At 40.5% G+C, this 24,619-nt stretch overlaps 1 protein-coding gene across 7 annotated transcripts; it reads left to right on the top strand.

The window, feature by feature from the left end:
* Positions 1-55: 55 nt before the first annotated feature.
* synj1 (synaptojanin 1) lies at positions 56-24,406 on the top strand. Of its 7 annotated transcripts, none has more exons than XM_026369877.1 (30): positions 56-130; positions 1,027-1,183; positions 1,331-1,417; positions 1,820-2,087; positions 2,749-2,974; positions 3,643-3,726; positions 3,911-3,988; positions 6,157-6,218; positions 7,726-7,822; positions 8,688-8,863; positions 8,958-9,039; positions 9,127-9,279; positions 10,372-10,528; positions 10,879-10,902; positions 11,393-11,584; positions 11,708-11,792; positions 12,174-12,314; positions 12,408-12,600; positions 12,681-12,839; positions 13,035-13,191; positions 13,396-13,522; positions 13,684-13,896; positions 13,977-14,055; positions 14,201-14,366; positions 14,521-14,703; positions 15,216-15,344; positions 18,164-18,216; positions 18,307-18,496; positions 18,608-18,921; positions 20,818-24,406. In XM_026369877.1, the coding sequence occupies exons 2-30, from the start codon at positions 1,060-1,062 to the stop codon at positions 21,865-21,867; spliced, it is 5,049 nt and encodes a 1,682-aa protein (XP_026225662.1). In that variant the 5' UTR covers positions 56-130; positions 1,027-1,059; the 3' UTR covers positions 21,868-24,406. The 7 variants fall into 7 exon arrangements, with proteins under 7 accessions (XP_026225662.1, XP_026225661.1, XP_026225667.1 ...); XM_026369876.1 differs by having other exon boundaries at positions 10,363-10,528; XM_026369882.1 differs by lacking the exon at positions 20,818-24,406 and adding an exon at positions 19,211-20,795 and having other exon boundaries at positions 10,363-10,528.
* The last annotated feature ends 213 nt before the right edge of the window (positions 24,407-24,619 follow it).

Genomic DNA, 24,619 nt, shown 5'->3' with positions numbered 1-24,619 from the left:
ACCATTTCACTAGATATTACGGTAGCGTGAGGTGGGGTGGGCGTGGTCTGCATCGGAACGTACCATTACGCCAGGACACCGGGAGGGACTGTGTTGTGACAGCGGAGTAACGACCCGGCAGGGGGAGACGGTAAGGCGCAATCCACGGTCCTTCGTCTTTATTATTTAAATCAAACCTACAGTTTTGACATAAAGCTGTACTTCAAATGTGTGTACATATTTATATATTTAGCAGGACCGAGTGGCTTAAACGTAGGGACTAAAAATGACAAAATAAAATCACGGACGCGCAGGTAGTGCCACCGTCAAAATATCGTAAGCTAGCGAATCCTAGCTACCCTGTGCTTAATCTAGCTAAGCATAGCTAACGCTGTCAGGTAGCGATAGGAGGGTGAAACACCGCAGGTTATTTTTGCTCTACCGCTATCCATCTCCTGTTTTTCTACATTGCTTCCCCCCAGCACACGATGTTTATGTGAAATGCTAGCTAGCTGGCGGGTAAATGTTAGCGCTAGCTTCGCCTGCTGCATTATAAAGTCGTGACAGTCTGATTCAGGATATTACAGTCCCTCGGCCTGTGTAACGTATCTGCTCACAGTGCTCCCCGTCTTCATCTTCAGTTTAAAATAATAGTTTCTCATATATGTGGGCATTAGCTGTATCTGTAAAAAATAGTATGTCAGGCATTTGATTTCGCAATGTAACACTATGTTTCACCATTTATCTGCATCACCATTAATGCCTGATCAAACTCCCCCAACGAGATAGGGATTCATTAGACATCCAGAAACGTGAAGTGATATATTGTTTGATCTGTTGTCAGAGTAATGTTTAATTATTCATACTTTTACATTTAAACACACTTAACTCTGTTTTAGCAAACACTGAAGAGTCAGATCTTAGGTCATCGACCCTCAATAACAAACGCAGCATCTTGCACTTAAGCAGGCATCAAATTTCAGCTAATGTGTCTGATTGTAATGTGTGTTGTCTGACCTGCTGTCATTCATTGTTTTGGGGTTTCAGGTGATAACATAGGTTTTTCATCTTGGATCAACAATGGCCTTCAGCAAGGGATATCGCATTTATCACAAGCTGGACCCACCTCCCTACAGTGTCATAGTGGAAACAAGGACAAGGGAGGAATGCCTCATGTTTGAATCGGGCGCTGTTGCTGTTCTGTGTAAGACATCTTGTTTGACTGTATTATAATACGAGATGGTTTAAATACTGTGTAAACCATTACTCCGATTAAAGATATCACAAGGAGATATTACCTTAACCATGTCTATATTTTACTTGAATTGTGTTGCTTTTGTTTCTCTTCTAGCGACAGCTGAGAAGGAGGCCATTAAAAATACATACACCAAAATTGTTGATGCCTATGGGATCCTGGGTGTCCTCCGCCTAAACCTGGGTAAGCTACAGAAACATATTGCCTATTCATTGCTACTTGTTGCATAAATGTCCAGGATTTTGTCCAAGTTTTAACCCCAACTACATCTGTGACAGAATTTCTGTTGCTGCTTATCTTTAAGCTGCTTTCTTCTGTCCTCCTAACCTTGAACACACTGTTATCACAACAAGGAAAAGCTGTGTAAAAGATTAGAGCTCAGTTATATAGACAACTGAGGTTTGACAGGAGATTTCTAAAACAAAAAAAGTGTTATCAAAGTAATTTAACCATTTTTGGTCCAGTTTCATGATGCCTAATGTTTTGCTGTATTTTACTTAATGCTGCACTTTATATTTATCATATGCTTTTTTCCAATAATTTGTCCTTATAATTCCCCATTATTTTTCAACTTGTATCCTGCAGGTGACTCCATGCTCCACAGTCTTGTAGTTGTGACAGGATGCAGCTCCGTGGGGAAGGTGCAGGATTCTGAGGTTTTCAGAGTCACACAAACAGACTTTATATCTCTGAAGAATGATCCAGGAGATGAGGACCGGATTGCAGAGGTGCGAAAGGTTCTCAACTCTGGACACTTCTACTTTGCCTGGTCTTCCACAGGAGTCAGCATGGACTTGAGTCTCAATGCACACCGCAGGATTCTACAAGACACTACTGATAACCGATTCTTTTGGTAAGGGCATAAAACAGTTACTATTCCAGTTATTGTTAGTGTTATATGCAGAATAGTAGGCAATCACAAGTTTAAAATCTCTGAAGTTGCAGACATAAAACTAATGCCTTTTGTAGTGCAGTGTCTTGTCGTTTTTAAATGTGTGAAAATTAACTTTCACACTCAATTTGTGTGTGTCTATTAGAGATACCCATAGCTGATCCAGAGAATTGGTATCAGCACTACTCCAGGCACATAAAAGAAAAATATACTCTAATGTGTTTTGAAAAATTTTGTTGTTAATTGTAAAATAATTTTGTGCACTGATGAAATCATGGTTCAGACAATAAGGTCAGACGTGATCTTTGTTATTATTAAATAGGCATAAACAAAACATCTGTACTGTTAGTGGTTATAATGCTAAACCTCGCTAAAAGCAGGTCATTTCAACTCTCACCAGCATTAATCTGTGGTCTATACAGGCCAGATGTGGCCCACTATAGAGGATCTTGTGTTTGAGAAGTTGTTTTCTCCTTGTTATACTTTCATAAATGTAATGTATTTGAACCAGAATCTCCAATGTTTGGATCAAGAACCGCTTGAAAAAGTGTAAGATTAAGTAAGATACAGCTGTTATTTCACTGTATCAATACTGTTGGTTTTGTCTTTCATGAATCAATAGGAACCAATCTCTGCACCTGCATCTGAAACACTACGGAGTAAACTGTGATGACTGGCTGTTGAGGCTGATGTGTGGTGGTGTGGAGATCAGGACCATCTATGCAGGTCACAAACAGGCCAAGGCCTGCATCTTCTCCCGCCTCAGCTCAGAGCGAGCAGGCACTCGATTCAACGTCCGAGGAACAAATGATGATGGACAGGTGGCCAACTTTGTGGAGACTGAACAGGTAAATGAGAACTCCCACAGAAGTTATAATATCAGCTGGTGGTTATCCATTTAGGATCAAATCTTTTGCAGCCTAGTAGTGAAACAATTTGCCCCAATAATTGGTGCTGTTACTGTAAAATGAAGCAGGCTAACATAGTTCTTATTAAAACTTGGTGGAAAACCAGCAGCATTTAGTAACAGTTAGGAAAGTTCCTCTATTGAGCCCAGTCATTATTCCTTTTGCTGAATCAGCATATTGTCTCAACAAATGAACTTGTTTTAACATGCAGGTGCACTTTTCAGCACTTGAGGCAATAATTTGCCTGGTATTTTCTTTTAAATGTTTTACTTTGAGGAAACAAACACATGACTACAAAGCAATGTAGTGCAGTATAGTTACACATAGAAGTTCTCAAGAATTTAAAAGAGTTCATTCGCTATGGTTTAGTTTAACTAAGAAGTAGGCCTAAGATGTTTCAGTAGTGTAATATGTTATATTGTATTGTGAGCTGTTCTTATTATTCTGGCCACTCTCTGTGGTTTTGTCATACAGTTTGTCACTATGGTTTCTCCGGCCATAGACACAATGAGATCACTTCCTCAGAAATGTTGTCAGTTCCTCATTGTTTTTACAACTACAGTATATCTGTGTTTTGTCACTTAACATCTCCTCCTTGTTTTGAACAGGTTATTTTCCTGGATGACAAAGTCTCGTCCTTCATACAGATCCGTGGGTCCATTCCGCTTTTCTGGGAACAACCAGGAATCCAGGTAATGCAAACTCAGATCTATAATATGTTAATCTTTAAAAGTGTGTAAACTATGATGAAGCTTATGTGCTTAGAGGTGAGCTTCAAGCTTAAGGGCAGTAAGACAGAGAAATAAAATTACTTCTTGTAATTACACTTGATATATTTAATCTAGTTTTAACACATTTTGTCCATGCTGTGTTCAGAAAAAGTCCATTAAGGGTGTTTTTATGCACCTGCATGGGAATCGACACCCTAATGGACTGGATGAGAACCCCCACCTGGTATAACTTGTGTTTTTTTTTTTTAGTTTTTTTTTTTTAATACTTTCTGGTGCTGGCTCTTTGATGCTGCTGCAGATGGGGGTTTCTCTGTGCAGCGCCATAGGACAAGGTTAAAAAACAAGGCAAACCTGGCTTTTTAACCAGGTATCATACAGAGTACCTGTCTGGGAAATTCCATGTTGGAGACTTAAGCTGGAACCTCTATCACTATTGACTGCACACTATAAATAACATTACTCAGATTCTCCGGGCCCTGTCCTGACGTTGCACAGACTGGTGGATTAGAACAGACGTGGGGGGGTAATTATAGTGGTTGGTAAAGGGCATTTTTCTGTTTTCCTCAGCTCCCAGACATCTTTGGTCAGGTGAGAGCCTGGTTTGAAAACATCCCCAACCACTTCCCTACTCTTAGGCTGCTGATATGCTCCAGACAACTGGATAGGTGTTAATTCATAATATGGAAGACTGAGCTCCTTAAACGTGTAGACGGCAAAGGGAGGACCATATTAGTCACCTATTCAGCATACAAGATCTCTGGTTTGGTCAAAACAGGGGTCAGTTGGTTTGGGGTTGTTTTCAGACAGAACTAATAGCACTCCTGCTTTTAAATCACTGTTTAGCTCTAAGACCCTTTTACCAAACGTGACTGGTATGCTTACTTTGCCCTCCCTATACTCTCCGAATCATTCCCTGAGCAGGATGAAGACTTATTAATGTTCTGTAGATAGTTCACATTAGAAATAGAATAAGTCTAGTGCAGTTCTGAAAAATAAAGTGGTAGGGTTTGCCCCCTCTCTTAGCCAGTTAGTTGTTAAAGTTCGGATTGATGACACAGTGTTAGTTAAGCTTTTTTTATGGTTATCATTAGTTGCAAATAGGCAAAAGTGGCATCACAAGTACTAGTTAATTCTTAATAAGACCTAGATTTCAATAAAATCGTCTCAAACACTGTATTCAAACATGTAATCAGTCATTTACAGATTCAAACATCTATTAGATGAATAGCAGAATTTCTATTTTTAATACTCAAGCTGCTGTGTTAAGGACAAAATAATGAAATATTGAGCTAATGTGTGATCTGTGGAGTTGGAGAAGGTCTATGTCAGAAGTGTAGAGCCGTAACCTGAGTCCTTTCAGATGCCATCTCAGGAAGTTATTAAATATGCATAGTATAGACCTGGACAAGAGTAGAGAGAGGAAGTAGTGACAAAATGGCAGCAGCATGGAGCAAAATATCTAACCTTGGCAAACACGGGCCTAGCCATAATAGGCACATGCAAACATTCAAGCAGATGAACACAAAGCAGAGGAAAAGATAAGGAGATTGTTCACAGAAACTGGAATTATTGGGAAGGAAAAGCCCCGAAAAAACACAGTGAGAATCAAAATGCACTCAGGAGATCTCAGTAATATCCCGATAGAAAATTTAGTGATAATAAAGCAAGACTGATTGTTTGGTATGTTACTTAGGCACTAGACTGAATAACCAGTAGGAGAAAGAAACAGAATGAGGTGGATGGATGATATTGGTTTTTTTTTTTGTTGTTGTTGTTTTTTAGCCAGTGACAGACTGTTATAGACAGGTGAGTGTTTTAACAGCAGGAGAATGGGAAAAAATGGATCAGCTGTCCACAGGCAGAGATCAGTAAGGAAAAAAAAGGAACAAGTAGGGACATGCAGAGTGAGCAGATTTCCATGTAACAGACACTGGGTTAGTGTCCTGCTAAGCCTGTCAAGATTTCGTAATGTGCTGTCATGCCTGCCTGTACTTTTACTCTATAAGGCTCTAAGTTTCTGGTGATTCAGCCAGCATCAATTTACTCAGAAAAGCGAGGTTATAGGGGTTAAAACTTAGATATATTCTATTATAAGTTACCAAAAGATGTTGGAGAGATGACGGACTGTAAGCTTTCCCTGCTGCTCAGTGTATTTGTCCCAGTATGAACAAATCTCCCTATGCTTCCCCTGTGTTTCCGTCCTACCCTATACTGTTTTGGACACCATTAAGGTTGATTTTCCACTGATGAGATGTTTTCTAAAACTTTTATTTCAACTCTGCTCTTTATCGCCAGGTTTTTTTGGTCATCTGCAAGTTGTGTGTTTGTACACAATGTCACTATGCCTTTTGTCTCATTATCTGTTCTTTTCTGGTTGTCTCCTCCCTGCAGGTTGGCTCTCACCGTGTCAAACTCTCAAGGGGATTTGAGGCAAATGCGCCAGCATTTGAAAGGTAATTAAAATGTTCTGAGCAGCTTGGATACACCAATCTACGTGTGTGTGGCAGTTTCCAGCTGCTTTATTTGACCTTCGACAGTTTACAGTTTACCACTCCTCTTAGAAGCAGTGGAGACATCATAATTTTATGTCTCCTGCAATTACTGCTCAAGCTACAATAAAAAAAAAATCTCTCCAGACTCTTGAAGGAATAAGTGTTAATTGAAATGTGTCCTCAGTGGCAGATTTATTGCAGGGAATGGAAGGGACATATTAGTAGTCCTTGATTAGATGTTGACCTTAATAACCTGTATTTCATATTTATTGCAGACAGCTCTTTTGCAAAAGTCCCCTTGCTTTGTTTGCTTTGAACACCTAATATGAAGGTCAAACAATGTTATGGCATACTTAATTAAATTGCTGAATGTCATTCATAAGTAGAGATTGTTGTATCTCTTTCTTTCAGTTGTGTCTTGTGGCTGTCTGAAAGTTTAAAAATAGCCACAATGCAACTATATATTGAGTCTATCTTATTATAGTATATTAATTATAGTATTATATGATATTAGAAAGTATCCATATTGACATTTTTTAAGACCAGCTCCAAGTCATTCTAACTTAACATTAAATATCATATTTGGATTCATTTAAATTATAAATTTGCAGCTTGGAGGGATAAGTTTGTCCTTATTTGCCGTTCCTGTCTACAGGGCAGAGTCAGCAACAGAGCAGCACTATTTAGAATTCCTTGTTTGCTTTAAGTTGTAGATGGACTGTCACTGGAGCCCAAACACAGGCCCTGGACAGGAGAGGCAATCACCATAATCACTATGCCGCACCTTGATAGTAATGTGTCTGGCTTTGTCCTTATCAGTGTTCAGTAGCCACCCTATTAGTCTTGAAGTAGCTGTGCTGTTCACTCAGTTTTTGTTATGCTGGAAAACGTCTTGGACTTTCAGCGTTTAGAGGTTGGACTCTGCAGGGCTGACCTCAGTATTTTCCTTTGTTTATCAGCATTTTGTACATGTTGAAGATAAGTATTTCTGATTGTACATCTTTATCACATTGTGACAAATAGTCACTTTTTCACACTAAGCAGTTGGCATCGGTACATCAATTTCTAATATCAGATCAGAATAGATGCGTCACCCTTTGTGAGATTCAGCCAGTTTTCTGCAGTAACAGCCAAGTATGTCTCTGTTAACATTTCTTAGATAGTGCAGGGCCAACAAGAATATCTTTTTATAAACACATAGCATCCTCTAGTCAATATTTGCATTCCTTCCTGCTGAATGATTCTACCTATCTATGAGATGAATTTATAATTTTAACCCTTTTTTATTGTCTACACACTTTAAAAATTACCTTTGTGGATACATCCCAGTTTGCATGAATTCCAGAAAAATTATGTGTGTATAGCAAAGCATAGCTTTATTGTAACATTACTAAATACTCAATTTCACAGACCAGAAGTTGTAGTAGATTTCTACAATGCTTATTTGTTGAGTGTATGTGTTTTGCAGACATTTCACTGCACTGCGAAGATTGTATGGAAAACAGGTGATTGTCAACCTGCTTGGGAGTAAAGAAGGAGAACACATGCTCAGCAAAGCGTTTCAGGTGAGATACTCTGGTATGTACAGTATTATGTGATGTAAGAAAGACTTGGTCCAAAACACACTGGCAATCATTAAATTTGTAACATAAAATCCAAACTGGGCAGCATAGCCAGATCAGGCCTTATCACTGGATCAATTAGTGTCAGAACAGATGGCACATTATTCTCTTCGTAAACCCACACGTTACAGACAGTGAGTGAGTGGGCGCTGCGGACCAAGACAGAATCTGTCATATTCTACAGCATTTTCAGTTCAATAAGCAATACCTGCTTTTTCCTTCCCCGCGTTCTGTATTTTGAATTCTTTTCATGTCATCTTTTCTTCTGTGATGTTGTAGCTGTCACACAAATCTCTCATTCTGTTTGCGATGATTAATAATTAATACATTTCCTGGTTTGTCAAAGCTGGAAACGTTGCCTCTTTAGATGCAATATTGTTTGAAATAACATAAAATTCAACTTCAGTATTACTTGTGTGCTATATGTTATGTTTTGTAAGCTGTGGCATCTTGTGCTGTGTACTTTTATCTGTTAGCAAAGGTACAGGTAGTTCTTTAGCTAAGTGGTAAGTTTGGTATTTTATCTTTTTGACAAAAGTTTTTGTTATTTTTTGTCCTAAAATGTCAAACCTTTCTGTTAAGGTAGTTAATGGTTAATGTTTTCATAAGGTGTCAAGAAGAGTTCATATCCTAAAACTTGATGTGCATGTTGAAAGATCAAAGACTTCCTCACATTTCAAGCTATTGGTTTTGTAGTAATTAAAGTACGAGCTCTGCAGTACAGGCACAACACCTTGCATGCATGTCTTTTGCATTGAGTTTGATTTTTTTTTCAGAAGAGTCCTCTTCCTTTCCCTGTCACTTTCAGAGTCACTTGAAGGCATCAGAGCATGCAGCAGCAGTGAAAATGGTGAACTTTGACTACCATCAAAATGTGAAGGGGGGCAAGGCAGACAAACTTCACAGTGTCCTCAAACCCCAGCTCGACAAATTCGTAGAGGACTGTGGGTTCTTCTACTACTCAGGAGAGATGGGCATCACAAAGTGAGATATAAATACAAACCTGTATTAATTAGTTTGGAATTTCTGTTATTACTTAACATTATATTATTATTATTATTTTTACAATTCATTCAAGGACTCAGGGTGGGACGATCAGGTCCAACTGTCTGGACTGTCTGGATAGAACCAACAGTGTACAGGCCTTTTTTGCCCTTGAGGTAGGAGTCTGACAGTTTCCTCTGTAGACATTTCATCTGTCAAAGTCCATGGTCTTTAGTCTATCTCCCTGTTTCTCATCACTCCAGATGCTTCCAAATCAGTTGGAGATAATGGGTCTTACAGGGAAACCCCAGCTTGTCGCCAGGTTCCAGGAGGTTTTTAGGACCATGTGGTCTGCCAATGGAGACTCTATCAGTAAAATCTACGCAGGCACCGGTGCCCTGGATGGCAAGGCCAAGGTACACAAAATGGGCACACTAAGAACACACAGATGCACAAGTTACAGTTTAACCATTTAGGCACATAGTAATACACTAACTCTACACAGGTGTGCCCTCCCCTCGCTGAAATTTAGCAGTGCTTTCCCCTGTGTGAGAACATGTCTGATTCATACGGTGTCCAGTTGTGTCCTACATGTATCTTCATGTTACTACTTACTACTGTTACTTATCTCAACCAATAACAGTTTATCTTGGATCATGAATGCTCATAGCAGCCTATTATATAATGTAATGGCCACGACAAGGCCGCCTCTAATCTTTACATTAATAGGAAAGCATAAAACGGGTTTTAAAAATCTCAAAGCCTTGTTGTAAATTGTGCATGTAGTGACTGCAGAGTGTACTGCATGAACAGTTGATCCTCTGTATGTGTGTGTATAACTGAGTGCTCCTGTTTCTTAACTCTTGTGTGCTATCTCTTTTTGCTGTTCTCTGGACCTATCTACCTATGTGGTAAGTTAACAAGTCAGTTCATATTGTTGAGCTGTGGGTCTATTTCTGGATTTGATTCTGTGACTCTGGGTTAAATGATCATAGTGATGAAGGATGGGATGGATCCCTGGGTTTTATTTCACTTGAGGTATCTCTGTGATGCTTGATCTGACAGCTATAAAAAGCACAATGAAGCCCTTTTGAATCTAGTTTAAAGAAAAAAATTAGATGCTGGCCTTTCTATTTGTGTGATCATTCTTATAGTATAGTGTACTTTCCAGTTGTTGCCTACATTATCTTGTTTGTTGTTTGGATGAACCTGGAGGAATCATGGCACATTCTGACCATATTTATCACCATTTTGCACATAAATTAGTTAAATTTTGAAGTTTGACAGTACAGCTTATCTAGCAGTTCTGATTCTTCCTGGTAAGTTCAAAAATCTGTGTAACGTGGATTTCTCTGAAATGTTTCTTCTCTTCTCTTTCATTGTTGGAGTGGGATGTACAGATTTTATTTTACTCAAAGTGAGAGAATAGGTAATGGTTATGGTTTTGTTAACTTGTATTGAGTTTGTATGTGTGTGTCTTTTCTTTTCTTTTTTTGTAGGGGGGTAAGCTGAAAGATGGAGCTCGTTCTGTGACAAGGACCATCCAGAACAACTTCTTTGACAGTTCTAAGCAGGAGGCCATAGACATCCTGAGGCTGGGCTCCACACTGAACAGTGATTTGGCAGACAAAGCACGGGCCTTGCTCACCACTTCCAGTCTTTATGGTAATTTCTTTCTACATGGATAATTTTGTGTAGTACACTCACATCTTTTCTAAAAAATCATACTACCTGTGTCTACATTTTGTAGGCATTATTTTAATAATATAATTTCCCACTGTTTTAGGAGTATGATTTTTTTTGGACTCATATTTGTTGTAGCTGTATTAGCCAGAATCTGCTCTTCACAAGAGAACGGTTTGTCTCTGCCGCGTCAAGTGGGAAGTGTAATCTCCATGTGTCAGCTCTGTCACAGTTAGATTAATGCGGACTAACTGCTAGCATTATCTTTTAAAGCACTTGTTAACCCACCCTTCTCTCCCTTCTCTCCCTGCTGCTCTTGTGTACAATCTTAGTCACTGAGCCCGTCTTACAATCAGGTATAGTAACCCGACAGAATGCCCCCGGTGGATTGATCTTTTTCATTCCCTGCCACATACTATAGTTGTGTCCTTTCATTTGTGTTTGCTACTCATTGCTCATTCATTTGTTTTTTCAGTGTTGGTAGTGGCAAATGTCCCATATCATTAGACTCCCATAACAGGGAGTAAAATTAAATTGATGCTGAACTGAAATTAAACATTACTTTAGATCAAAACTTTGACTGAAATGAACCATTACCAAGGTTGATCTGTATTTCAGCAGCATTTTCTGCTTTACATCCTTCCTCCCATGCCACATGTTTTAGAACATTTTTGTGGACTTCACCTTTTGTATTTTGAATGTTTCCTAATTTTCCTTATTTTGTTGGTTATGATTAGCATTTTCCTATTTTTGTTGTACCCCTGTATGCCTCCATTCCTACAGGCACACTTACAATACATGTATACTCATTAATATCACTCTGTAATCCTGCTCTCCCCTCTGCAGCCTCCCCAAGAGTATTGCTGGGAATGTGTCAGAACTACCATAAATACACAAGGCCTAGGAAGATCCGGGTATCTGTCGGTACTTGGAATGTCAATGGGGGTAAACAGTTTCGTAGCATTGCGTTCCGCAATCAGACACTTAACGATTGGCTGTTGGATGCTCCAAAGAAGGCAGGACATCTTGAGTTCCAGGGTATGTTATTTATCTGAACCTGGGGATGGTAATTGTCATCTTAGGAATTTTAAGTCGTATACTACAAGGCAGCTTTTATTTATTACCGATTTTCCTTCCTTTGTATTTTTCTTCTCTTTACAGACAGCAAAGCCCACCCCATAGATATCTTTGCCATTGGTTTTCAGGAAATGGTTGAACTGAATGCCGGCAACATTGTCAGCGCCAGGTATGCATGCAAGATTTTAGTGTGATAACTCAGTATGCAGTAGCAAAGATAATTTGCCCTTGAACTACAGGATATAATGCCTTTTTCTGTGCTCCATACAGTTTACTCATTTGTTAATATCAAGAGCACTAGTGTTGTTTCACTTTCAAAAATAACACTTTTTTACTTTACTTTTTACAGTACAATAATTATTATTATAATTATAAAAGTTGCTTTCAGAGCTGACTATGGATTGGCATGGAGTCCATCAGCTTTGCCCTGACAGGGCAAATATGACTTACCCAGATGTGAATTAGTATTGAAATTTAAAATGAGATAATAGTCACAAATGCAGTTCAGATGTCGGCACCATAACAAATCTTTCTGTTCTGCTTTGTTCAGCACCACTAACCAGAAACTGTGGGCAGCTGAGCTTCAAAAAAATATCTCACGGGACCACAAGTATGTGCTGCTTGCTTCAGAGCAGCTGGTGGGAGTGTGTCTGTTTGTTTTCATCCGCCCACAGCATGCACCCTTCATCAGGTATAAACATATTATAAATTATTATACTTACAGTATACTGTAAATCACAGATGTACTAACACATGTAATGTTGTCATTTGATACTTTCTCCAGGGATGTAGCTGTAGATACTGTAAAAACCGGGATGGGTGGGGCCACAGGCAATAAAGGAGGTGTGGCTATCCGCCTGCTGTTTCACACCACCAGTATCTGCTTCGTCTGCTCCCATTTTGCTGCTGGCCAATCACAGGTCAAGGAGAGGAACGACGACTATAATGAGATCACACGCAGGCTCACCTTCCCCATGGTAACGCTGACATTAACAAATCAATTTCAAAACACCTGATTTCCTAACGTGTGCATAACCACTTCTTTCTTGTCCATTAGGGTCGTCTGCTGTACTCGCATGATTACGTGTTCTGGTGTGGAGACTTTAACTATCGTATCAGCCTGCCAAATGAGGAAGTAAAAGATCTCATCAAACAGCAGAACTTGGATGCCTTGACAGCTGGGGACCAGTTGTTAGACCAGAAGAATGCTGGTTTGGTATGAGCTATAGCACACTACCAGTTTGTCAGGTTTTCACTTCCTTACAGAAAACAAAAAAATAATACGAGTTCATTTGCAGCCTTTCTGTGGAAACATTGGTTTAAAGATGCACAAATAAAGAGTTAAAAGACACACACCTAAATCTGATGACATATCACTTATAATAATAATCTGTTTGAATGTCTTCCACAGATCTTCAGAGGTTTTACCGAGGGGAAGTTAGATTTTGCTCCTACCTATAAGTATGACCTCTTCTCAGAAGATTATGATACCAGTGAGAAGTGCCGCACACCAGCCTGGACTGACCGCATACTCTGGAAGAGGAGGAAGTGGAACTTTAACAAAACAGGTGAGATGCAGAGCCACTGCAGGTAAGTCTTAGCAACCTGCAGCATCTGTATTATGTATTTTTAAGACTTACTTTTTTTCATATTTTCATGTACACTTATGCAATATAGAAAAAAAAACAATGAAAGCCACTGCACTGAAACATAAGAATATTTTGTCCATTTATGTCTGCCAGTTCATTTATGCAGTTATGAATGTTTTTCAGCTGAGGAGATGAATGTAGTGGGGGCAGCGTCCACATCTGGAGAGAATGAGGATGATCCAGACCAATACTGGAGCCCTGGCACTCTGAAATATTATGGCAGGGCTGAGCTTAAGACTTCAGATCACAGGTAACTAATAAGATACATAGTTTTTATTTAGATTTTCATATTATTATATTTTTATATAAATGTTAAGTAAAATGTCTACTCGCATACATTGTGTACTGTACTGTCATTGTGTTAGATTTTTACTCTCCAATTTCATGTATCTTCCTTCTTGTCGTCTTTAGGCCTGTGGTGTCAGTAATAGATGTGGACATCCTGGAGGTTGACCCAGAAGCTCGACATCAGGTCTACAAAGATGTTATTGCCCTGCAGGGACCTCCAGACGGCACCATCCTGGTATCACTCTGCTCCTCCGGCCCTGATGACTACTTCGACGATGCACTCATAGACGAGCTGCTCGACAAGTTTTCTAATTTTGGAGAAGTCATCCTCATCAGGTGGGTCTGAAATCCTGACACGGACAGATGTTTCAGCTTTAGTTGTTTAAACTGCACTGACGACGTCCTTGTTTATGCAGGTTTGTTGAGGAGAAGATGTGGGTGACCTTCCTGGAAGGGTACTCTGCCCTGGCTGCTTTGTCTCTTAGTGCTTCCACTGTAAGTCATCACTGATTACCTTAAATACTTCTGTGCTTTAAAAGGCTGCCAGTTACAAACACAAACCCAGTTACAGTGTCTCTAATACATCACTGATATATCTAATACATCTCTTTTGCTCATGTGATTCTTGGGTATATTGAAGGTTCTAGGCAAGGTGATTGACATTCGTCTGAAGAGTCCAGGTTGGATCAAAAGTCTGGAGGAAGAGATGAGCGTGGAGAGAATCTGTGGAAGCATCCCAACCTCGGCCAGCTCTAGTCTGCTTGCTGAGGATACAGACATGGGAGACGATGATTACGATATGGAAGGTGAGTAGTAACCCCACCCCTTGCAATCCCAGTCGTTATCCTGTACTGTAAATGCCAATTTGTGTTTACTTTTTACCACCACTAATTTACAGAAAGCTGTGGAGATTGCTACTTTCAGGGAGATGAATTCCTGCCCTATTCTCTTTTCTACCAGGTGACGTAGATGAAGAGGTGGAGGAGATCCTTCCCCAGCACTTGCAGCCTGGAGCTGGCTCTGGCCCTGGATCATCTCCTCTCCCTTCACCACGTAGTAGTCCCTGTCCCTCCCCTACCCACGGAGAACCTGCTGCCCCCAGCAGGCCTAGTCGTGCAACACAACCTTCCCGACCATCACAAGGTGAATGCAGCATGTGTAGTAGGACACACACATTTGGTATCAGGGTGTTTAAAAATTAGCTCAATCATCAGGTTCCAGTCTCTGTGCGCTTCAGTGTATAAACTATAATTTTATTTTGTTTGTAATGCACGAAAGCAGATTTAAGTCCATCAGCACAGAGAAGAGAAATTCCAGGTAACTTAAAGTTAAGATTTAATCCAAGTTTAGTTTTAGAAGGTACGTGATGTGTCTACAGTGAATCACATGTTTCCTTTTAAAGCGTGTTTTTATAGTGCAGTGTTACAGAGTTGACAGTGTTGTTTTCATCTTTTCTTTGGTCAACACTGAATTACAGCTGTGTGTGTTTGGCACATTGTTGTTTCAAAAACAGGGCTCAATATATGATTGACCAGTGTGATTTGTCAAAGAAAAGAACTAGTTGACATGAGTTTGTACAAGTTGTTTTTTTTTTTTTTAACTCTTCCCTTTTCTATGGATAAATTTTAACCTTTTTTATATTTTTTTTATTCCAGGACCTCCTGTTGACTTCCAGCCTGGTGCACCAACATCTCAAGGCATGGAGCCCAAACGGCCACCTCCCCCTCGTCCCAACGCTCCCCCAGCCAGACCAGCGCCCCCTCAGCGTCCACCACCACCTTCAGGTAAAGTATCATACTTAACCATCTTGTTGATTAGAAGGCTCATTTGTGTGGATAGATGTTTATTTATTTAAATATTTCAAATAGATATACTTTAACATTGTCACCTTTATCCCACTGCTTTGCCTCATTCCTGAAGGAGGCATGAGCCCTCTTCCAGTTAGAAAGGACTCTGGAGGTAAAGTGACTGCTGTGCCACTGTGTGTATTTGCTTACATTGCTGAAACATTTTTAAAAGTGGCTGCTATTTTTTCACCCGATGCTTCACAAAGAGAAGCCCACTGCATTTTTGCTGATTCAGTAAGCTGTCATCATCATAACGTCCGGCTATCATGTGGGGTTTCAGTGCTCTTTTCAGTTCAGTCCACTGTAATAACCAATAGCTGATGGCTGTAATGCCCCCTAATGCCCCAGTGTGTCATTAAAAATAAGAAGAGTCACAGTGTGTACCAGATGATAACTACTTTAACTACAGTCTTTATAACCTTTCTCTGTAGAGAGGAATTTCTCACTGGAGTAAATGCCTGATCTTTATGTCAGTTTTTCCCAACATGCAAACTTATGGAGTTTATATGGATCACAAATCACCACATTGCAGAACCCGTCAGCATACATATTGTCTGCTCCTGGGCAGATAAATGACTTTGGGCTTCACATATGACGACTGACAGTTTACAGGACTGTTTCAGACCACAATTTATTATATCTTGACTCTCCACTGTAACTATGCCTGAACAGAAATTGTGTTTTGGTCACAGAGGCTGCTTCAGGCCAGTAAACATTACTTTAAAATGTGGAAAAGTCACATTTTAAAGTAGCAAAGACTAAAATTACTTTGCAATTAATGTTTAATAGCAGTAAACATATTTATCAATAACATTTATTCACTGAAACATATATATACTGTAGACATGAACCATCTCCTACATCTCACTGTACAGACACCACTGAACTAAATGCAACTCAGAATACATTTTAATGAGGAAATAGGCCACATCATTGCTGAGTCAAACTGAGAAATGGAGAATAACCACTTGCAGTGCTGCTTGTGCATCATCTTATCACTCCTCACAATATGTGATTTTCATTGATTGTTTGTATGGAGATGTGTATTTCCTTGTAGCAATATTTACAACTACTGTGTGTCTGTAAGGTCTGTGAGTAGTGTGAAAATTAAGTTTTTAACTAGACTAGAAATTGTTGCCCATACTTTAATTAGTAGCTGGTAGAGAGATGTGTTTGGTAGTGTAAATGTATTTAACTTATTCAAAAGGCAGAATAAATTGGAAATGCCAAAAACAAGGTTAAAAAGATCCAAAGTCCACATATAAAAAACTTGTGCAGAAGGGTATGATATGCATCAGAATAAATCCACTTTAATCAGTCTGACACATTATTATCAGCGTAATGAGGTACTGTATACACATTGCAGAAATCTGTGTGATTTATTTGGTTGTATGTAGTGAGGAGCAGGATATTTCATACATGCACATGTCATTCTGGACTAAAGAAGTATTGATATTACTAATTAAAAGACTTCGAGAAATGTGAGTTAAAGGAAAATCAGATCTAATATGGTGTTGAAGTGAAATCGACTGAAGCAATCTTCTGCTTAGTGGTGAGATCTTCCTTTGGCAGGTGCATATTCAAACTAGCACCAACTCAGACGTCACTGCTTTGCTGCATTATTAAGATCCCATACACGTTTGCTAGCGCTTCCTGTAAAGTGTTGTCATTGGGAACATGTCCTTCCTGTGCTTAGCACTTCACTTTGCGTGTAACATAATGTGGTTTGGTTTCCTTTGTGCTGCAAAGGACCAAAAAGCCCCGCTCTCCCTCGGTCAGATGCTGCTGCAGGTGAGTGCAACAAAACTTGACTCAACCTTACTAAATAATATTGTATTAAGAGAGAGAAGCTTAAGAAATTTTGACTGATTCTCAGTTATGTAGTTTATGTCTGTCCCATAAAACCCATCTTTGTGTAGGGTTTCCTTGTGTTTGTAGTGAGTGATACGGGGTGAGATTATCTGTCTCTGTCAGTGATAATCCTGTGTTATGTGTTAATGCCCTGACACAAAATAAGCCTGTCCCAGGGTGGAGGATAGTGTTTGGTTGCGTAGCCTAGCGGTGTCTTGGCCTGTCTTCACCTGACCCATTTGTAAGGGCTCTGTGTTTGTTTAGCTGAATCCCTCTGTCACAGTAAAGGTGTGTGCGGTTAGCAGGGTTGACTTACGTTAGGTGGCTGTACAGTGAAGTATTACACAGAAGCAGATATCTAAGTGGCGTGGGAACACATTCGGAGACTCTGAGAATAGTGAAAGAGGAGGTGTGTGTTTGCAAGCTGTGTGGTAAGCATTTGGCTCATAGAACAAGGCCTGCCTCTCTTCCAAACCTCCTGCACCTCAGGAATGACTTAGTCATCATTTATAATGAAGTCAGCCATAGGGAATTTGGTCTGGCATAGCTTGGGATTGAGTTGCAGTGTAAAAGTGTGGTATTTAGTACAATACCTGTAAACTTGTGTCCTCGTACCTTTCTTAATAGCTCCTGTTATTTGTAATACACCAGTCAGTCACAACATTAAATCCCCCTGATGGTTTTAATGAAAAATGTAACGCTGTTCATGATCGAACCAGCCAGAATGCCCATGCTGACCCCTGTACACAACATTACTAGGTGACTAGGTTGTGTTGCTGTTGTGGCTGGTCAGTGTATTTCACCCTGGTGGACACATCATAAATCAACAGTTGCACAAAAGATTTTTTGTGTTTGTATGTGTGTGTGTTGCTAATGTGACTGGTTATGTGTCTTCACTTTCTCAGGCCGCGGTCAGACAGCAGTGGGAGCTCCTGGACCAGGAGGTGCTTCCAGACCGGTGAGATTACACATCTAACTATTCATTACCAGAAGACTATTACAATTTCTATCCAATCTCTTAATTTTATATTCTCTCTTCATTCTTCAGAATATCCCTCCTCGTGCCGGGGTGATCAGCATGCCCCCTCAGTCTCGCCCACCACCTCCATCTCATCCTGGAGCACCCCGACCTATCCCAGAAGTACATCCTGGAGCCCCTCGCCCCATCCCAGACACTCACCCTGGAGCCCCACGGCCCGTGCCCCCTGCTCAGGCTAAATCCATGGAATTGCCTCTGGGTAAGAAAATTAGTTTTCCTAAAGTATAGTATACCACAATATATTAATCAATGCTATAATGCTATTAACGTAATACTGTGAATGTAAACTTCAACTCTATGTCTCCCTCAGGTCCTCCACCTGCTACTACACCCCCTTCGATGAGACCTCAGCTTCCATCACCCATGCAGGCCCCCATGCAGCCTCAACCTGCTGCCCCTTCAGTTCAGTCCCAACTTCCACCACCGATGCAGCCCACACTTCCAGCTCCTCTCCAGCCACAGCAAGCTCCTGCCGCTGCTGCTCCTGCTCCTGCTGCTGCTGCATCTGCCGTCCCTGCAGGACCCCCACAGGCTTTAGCCTCTCCTAAACCACCACCACGTTCCCGCTCTTCTCACGCTCTGCCCCCTGATGCTGCCAAGTCTGAGACAGGACCAGCTGCACAGGTTGGTGTCAGCCTCCTTTTCATTAAATTATTTGAATGTCAGCAGCTGAACAAAGAACGTTACTGTATTTTTATTGAGTTCATTTAGGTTTTTGTGCTTGCATATAGCTAAATCATGTATTAAAGATTCTTGCTCAAGTGAAATTATAAACAATACTCGATGCTAAATTATGACGGGCAGTGAACTGTGAACCTCTTTCTGCTCCTTTGTCTCACCTCAGATGAGCTTAGTTGTCTGTGTTGTTCTTCCTGCTTTTATCTCTCTGATACATTTGTCTCTCTCTCACAAGCTGGAGAAGCCCTCAGGGTGACAGGTACTTGATATAAAACCACCTCTTTGTCTCATCCTCCACAGCACAACAGTCCTTTGCTCTGATGTTATTACCTTTCACACATTATACCCTGTAACTACCTCCTCTCTCATTTCGTAATTCATTTTCCTCTGTTTTACATCCCCTCCCAAGTTATTTTAACCTGTTTTTAGTCTACCGCAAGGTCATGTATCATTTTGTGTTAAGACAAAATGGAGTATATTTTTATTTTATCAATCTACAAATGACAAAAGACAGATTAAAATGTTACTGTTGATAATTGTTGGTTATTTTTCCCTCACTAGTCCTTTCATATTTGCTCACTGTGATTCAGGTCTTATAAGTGAGCGCATATGCAATGACCTCATACTTTGATTTGACATTTTGTTTGCATTATTTCATTTGTTTGTGTTAGAGATAGTGATTGTATGTGGACTGTGATGTATAAATCAGTGGTCAGCAGTAGTGACTGTAGTAAGCTAAACTCAATACGTGTTTTGTGTTGGCCACGTTAAAGGTACCCTGTGGAGTTTTTGATTATCAGTGTTTGGTTCCCCCAGCTAACTTGCTGACTTCAGAGGGGGGTGGTTCAGATGTGTAGCTCATGTAAGCATTAAAACCTAAGCAAGACAATGGGGGTGAGTACATGAAACGCATAAAACAGTTGAATAAACAACATGTCACATTGTCCATTGTGATAGAAAAAGAAATCTTCCTCAAAGACTGGATCTGTCAAAGGCAGCCAAGACTTCCCCATACTAATGCACCAAGGCATGTAGGAATGTGCTATCAAAGAAAAAGAATCAGCATTATTGGCCAACACTGTCGGGGAATTTGACTCACTTGAACAATGAGAAAGGAGGATACATGTGTCTATAGTTATGTAAATGATTTGTAGGTGCGGAACAGTATACATTCTGCTTGTTTTCTAATGGAGATGTCTATTTTATACATGTTAGTGCATAATGTAGGTTAATCCTATGTAAATATAATTTTATAGGCACAACAGTTATTTCAGTGTTGTAGTGTTATTGCCTAGAGTGTGTTTATGAGTATACATGACTAATTACCTGTTCACCTGAGTGGTGGTATGTGGGAAGAAAATGTTCTCGCTGTTCGGGCATTCAGTGTTCTGTAGCGCCTACCGGAGGAAAGTACTGTAGTTATGACATAGTGAGCATGTATGATGACGGCTCACTCACATAAACGTCTATAAACAATGGTCAGAAATCACTGTGGTAATTTTGTCATGTGGAATAAATGGTATCTGTCACTGGGTGAGAGGCAGGGTACACCCCGGACGAGATGCCAGTCTATCACAGGGCTGACATACAGAGACAGACAACCATTCACACTCACATTCACAGCTAAGGGAAATTTAGAGTAACCAGTTGAAGAAATCTGAGTGTAATCTAATACATAACTTTCTTTATGAAAAAGCCCCACAGGGTGTCTTGAAACTGTGCTAAAGAACATACTTTATTAAAATCTAATAGTTAATGTAGTTATGCTTCATATGGTTTATATTATCACACAGTGTTTCTTATGACATCTGAACTGCATTTTCTTTGTTTGTTTCTATGTAGACTAATGGACTGAATGGATTCCAGACAGAAGCACAATGGAAGCCTGACCCCTTTGACACACTTACATCTGACGTCTTGTCCTCTTCCTCATCCGCCTGGCACACCACCCAGTCCCTGACCCGAGGCTCCTCTCTGCGCACTCCTCCCTCCGTTCCTCCATCTACATTTTCCTCCAGCACTCTCCCTGCATCCTTCTCTCACCAGTCCTCTGCTCTGTCAGACCTGCAGATATTTGATTCGTCCTCCTCTTCCTCACTCTCCACTCCATCTCCATTCACATCCTCCCTGCTACCACCTCCTCCAGTCCCGTCTCGTAGTCGCTCACAGGAGACGCTGCGTGCCTCCCCTGGCCCATTTCTTACTGACCCACTTCCCACCCGACCCAGCAGCACCAACCCCTTCACAGGACCCCTTATCCAGCAGAATCAGCAGCGCCGCTCGCTCACACCGGACTTCAGCATCCAGCTTCCACCCTCGAATTCAAACCTTCAGAGGACCATGTCTGCTCTTACTCAGCCACTCATCCCAACCCCTGCTCCACCAGCAACGTCAGCCCCACCCCCTGTTGCTACACCCACCTCCCAGCTCCAAAGGACTATGTCCCTGTTTGGACCAACACCCACTCTCAGTCCTACACCTGCACCTCTGCCCCTCACTGCTGATCTGTCTTCTCTTCCTCCCTTGCCTCTGGCACCGCCCTCATCCATTCCACCAGGTCCTGCACCTCGACGTCAGCCACCTCCCCCAGGAGGGAAACCAACCCAGCAATGGGTCACATTTGATGATGATTTGGATTTTTCAGCTCTAACCAAAACACCACAGACATCCCTACACATCCCTGTCTTCGCTTCCAGTTCTTTAGATTCCCAAACTCCTACTCAGCTTTCCCACTCTTTGTTTAACTCAGAGCCCGACTGGTTATCTCCGGCCTCCTTAGCATTTCCGAACCTCCCTCCTCCCATCGCACCTAGAACTGCAACCAGTAACCCAAAACTCCCAGAGAGACCCGGTGGTGACTGCTTCTTCCCCAGGGAGTCGACAGAAAGATAGGATCGTTCTTAACACGTAAAGGGCATATCCAGATATGTATAACTCTATAAGAAATGTGTATATGTGTGTGTATGTACAAAAGAGTCATTATTTAAGTATAGACCAATGCCCCTCTGAATCATAGGAAAGAACTTATACCTCAAGCAACATGAGAAGCGTAGGAGCCTAAACGTGTTCTTACCATTAACTTACGACAGAGATATTGCTTGTTCCCTGATAGTTATTTTAATATGAATCATTCTGATGTTTATTTTTATTTATGGCAGCAAACGTGCCTGTGTCTACAGTATATAGTTATACAAAGTATGTCTATACGCACAAATCATGTGTGTTTCCTGTGCAATATCAAGACATGTTCGTGTAGCTGTGTAGCACGCTGCATTCACAAGGTTTCATCTACATCGGTGTTACCTTTGCATTTGCTACATTTGCCTACACACCACAGTTCATATCCCTCATTATGACTGATCTGTACAATACAGTGGTTTCTCAGAGTTGATGGTGATCATCTGCTTTCTCGGTTTCATCATGTGGATGGCTATGCACTGCAGGCATTAGATTTTCCTCCAAATGTGCTGCTGACCATAGCAGTTAGATTGCTTTGACTTGTAAAGATTGAAATGTACGTTCTCTGTTTTTTTTCCTCTGTGTGTGTGTATCTGTGGTGCAAAATTAGAGTCGCTTTTATGAATGTACTTTATGTTGAGTTTTGTCATTGCCTCCTTGCAACAACAACTTGAGTAAGTGTCATAGTCAGTCAGACTGTGCACTGCCGCAGGGCTGCTATTCTGTAATATCTCCTTCATTTTATAGACATTTTATTTCCTCTATTTGGTCATCATTCTTTGTCTGTGGGCTGATATGCTTGGCTGAATAGATTTTGTTGCTCTATATCAACACATGTATGTTTTCAATATGACAAATACTGGCTAAATATTCCGTCTGTGCGTTTGTGAAGAGTGTGTCAGTGGTTTGCACAATGTAACCGATATGCACTGAGATGCTGTCTTGGTTGTGTTCTTGTTGACGGCAGTGTGACTAAAACGAGAGCCTGTGGATGAGAGAGCTTTTTTGACCTTTAGTGTTTTGATCCTTCTTGATTTATCCAAAGCATTAACTATTGTAAATTCAGAGAATGTGGAGCACATGTGTATACTTTTGTTACCCGTAAGTGGACATGGCAACAAGTGCATGTCGTGCACAATAATATGAGGGCACATTTTTCCTTAACTTTTGGTTACTGCAAAAGTCCTGTTTTTAATTTTTATGAGCATTTACTTAACGTGTTGTTGATACTGTAGTGCGGCTTGTTTCAGGTGTATTGTTGTGCTTAACAGTGTTTGTGTTTGGATATGTGTGTGTGTGTGTGTGTGTGTGTGTATACAGAGTTAATAGTGGATTATCACAGGTTTCCCCACTAATAGGTCTTCTCTTTTACATACACAATGTACTTACAGCCACTGTATTCATGCATTCATTCATGGCTGTAGATGTTTCCATTCTCCAGCTCCCCACTGGCTATGGAGAGACACCACTGAATGAAGTGTTAACAGTACGAGACAAAGGACCCCCTCCATAACATCTGAGTGAGAATCCTCTGTAGCAGCACATATGGAAGACTATTCGCCGCCTTGACTGAAAATACAAACTCAGCTACACTGTATGTTTGGACTCAAACCATCACCATATAACAGTTCCAGTGCAGTGTTTGTATCTAACCCATACTATAGCTGTTTCCTCTAGTTGAGAGTAATTGTTACTGAGCCTTGCAGACTTCCTAAACATTCTTGAGGTGTGTGTGTGGTGTATCTTGTCAGAGGTGATGTGTCAGTATTAATTCCTGTTCTGCCTATGTCATTCATCCACTGCGTTTGAGTTTTTTAACAGTAGGTCAGCATCAGTGTTGAGAGTGACGACAAGCAATAGTTTTGCTAAAGGATCAGTGAGAGTACAGTCCTCCCTAACATGACACCTGCCAGCTGTTGTAGTCTAAGCAGATATGGTTTCTCCCCAGCCTTTGGAAAATATGGTACACACAATAAAGTATACGTCAGAAGAAAGTACCAGCTAAATAATGCTTTTGTGCTCTGTTTAATCATGTGTAAAGTAATAATAATCTTCATTCACTGCACTCAACGCAGTAGCTATCTACAGTATGTAAGCAGGTATAACAGATTGCTTACATGTCAGTGTCATCTCTAAAATGCATTTATTGTGTTATCAAATGTGTGCAGTAGATACTGTATCTGCATTAACAGTAGGTGACTAGCCAGCGCTTTGTGTCATGTTCAAGATGCAATTTTATAGGAAACAAACTGCTCCTTTTGTGAGGTTGATGTCTCTTTTTATGGCTATAATCCATAGTAAATAAGAGTCTGTGTTGTTCAACATATTCCGTATGTATTAAAGAGAAAACTCAAAGCTGCAAATCATGTTAATATCCAATATTCCATATTTTGCAGTGCAAAGCGGATTGCACATTTATGGATGAAGCAGTTTATGTTGTATGTATGCAAAAATAAATGTATGTTGATCTGACTGGGGGTGGTTTACATTGTAATTGCAGGCTGTGGCTTTATTGCACCACATAAAAATTACAGTCTTACCTGTAAATTGACCACATATTCTACTCACTTGCATTTATTTGTTTGGTAGAGACATGTATGTTCCTACAACATAATCATTTGTACACAGGGATTTCGGATGCCTTCTATGGTCTTCCAACTGGCTAATTAGGCTTTGCAAGTGCCCA

This window comes from Anabas testudineus, chromosome 14 (assembly GCF_900324465.2).
Source record: "Anabas testudineus chromosome 14, fAnaTes1.2, whole genome shotgun sequence".
In the NCBI taxonomy this organism is placed as follows: Eukaryota; Metazoa; Chordata; class Actinopteri; order Anabantiformes; family Anabantidae; genus Anabas; species Anabas testudineus.
Note: the sequence above shows the minus strand (reverse complement) of the source record. Positions and strands in the feature narration are given on the sequence as shown.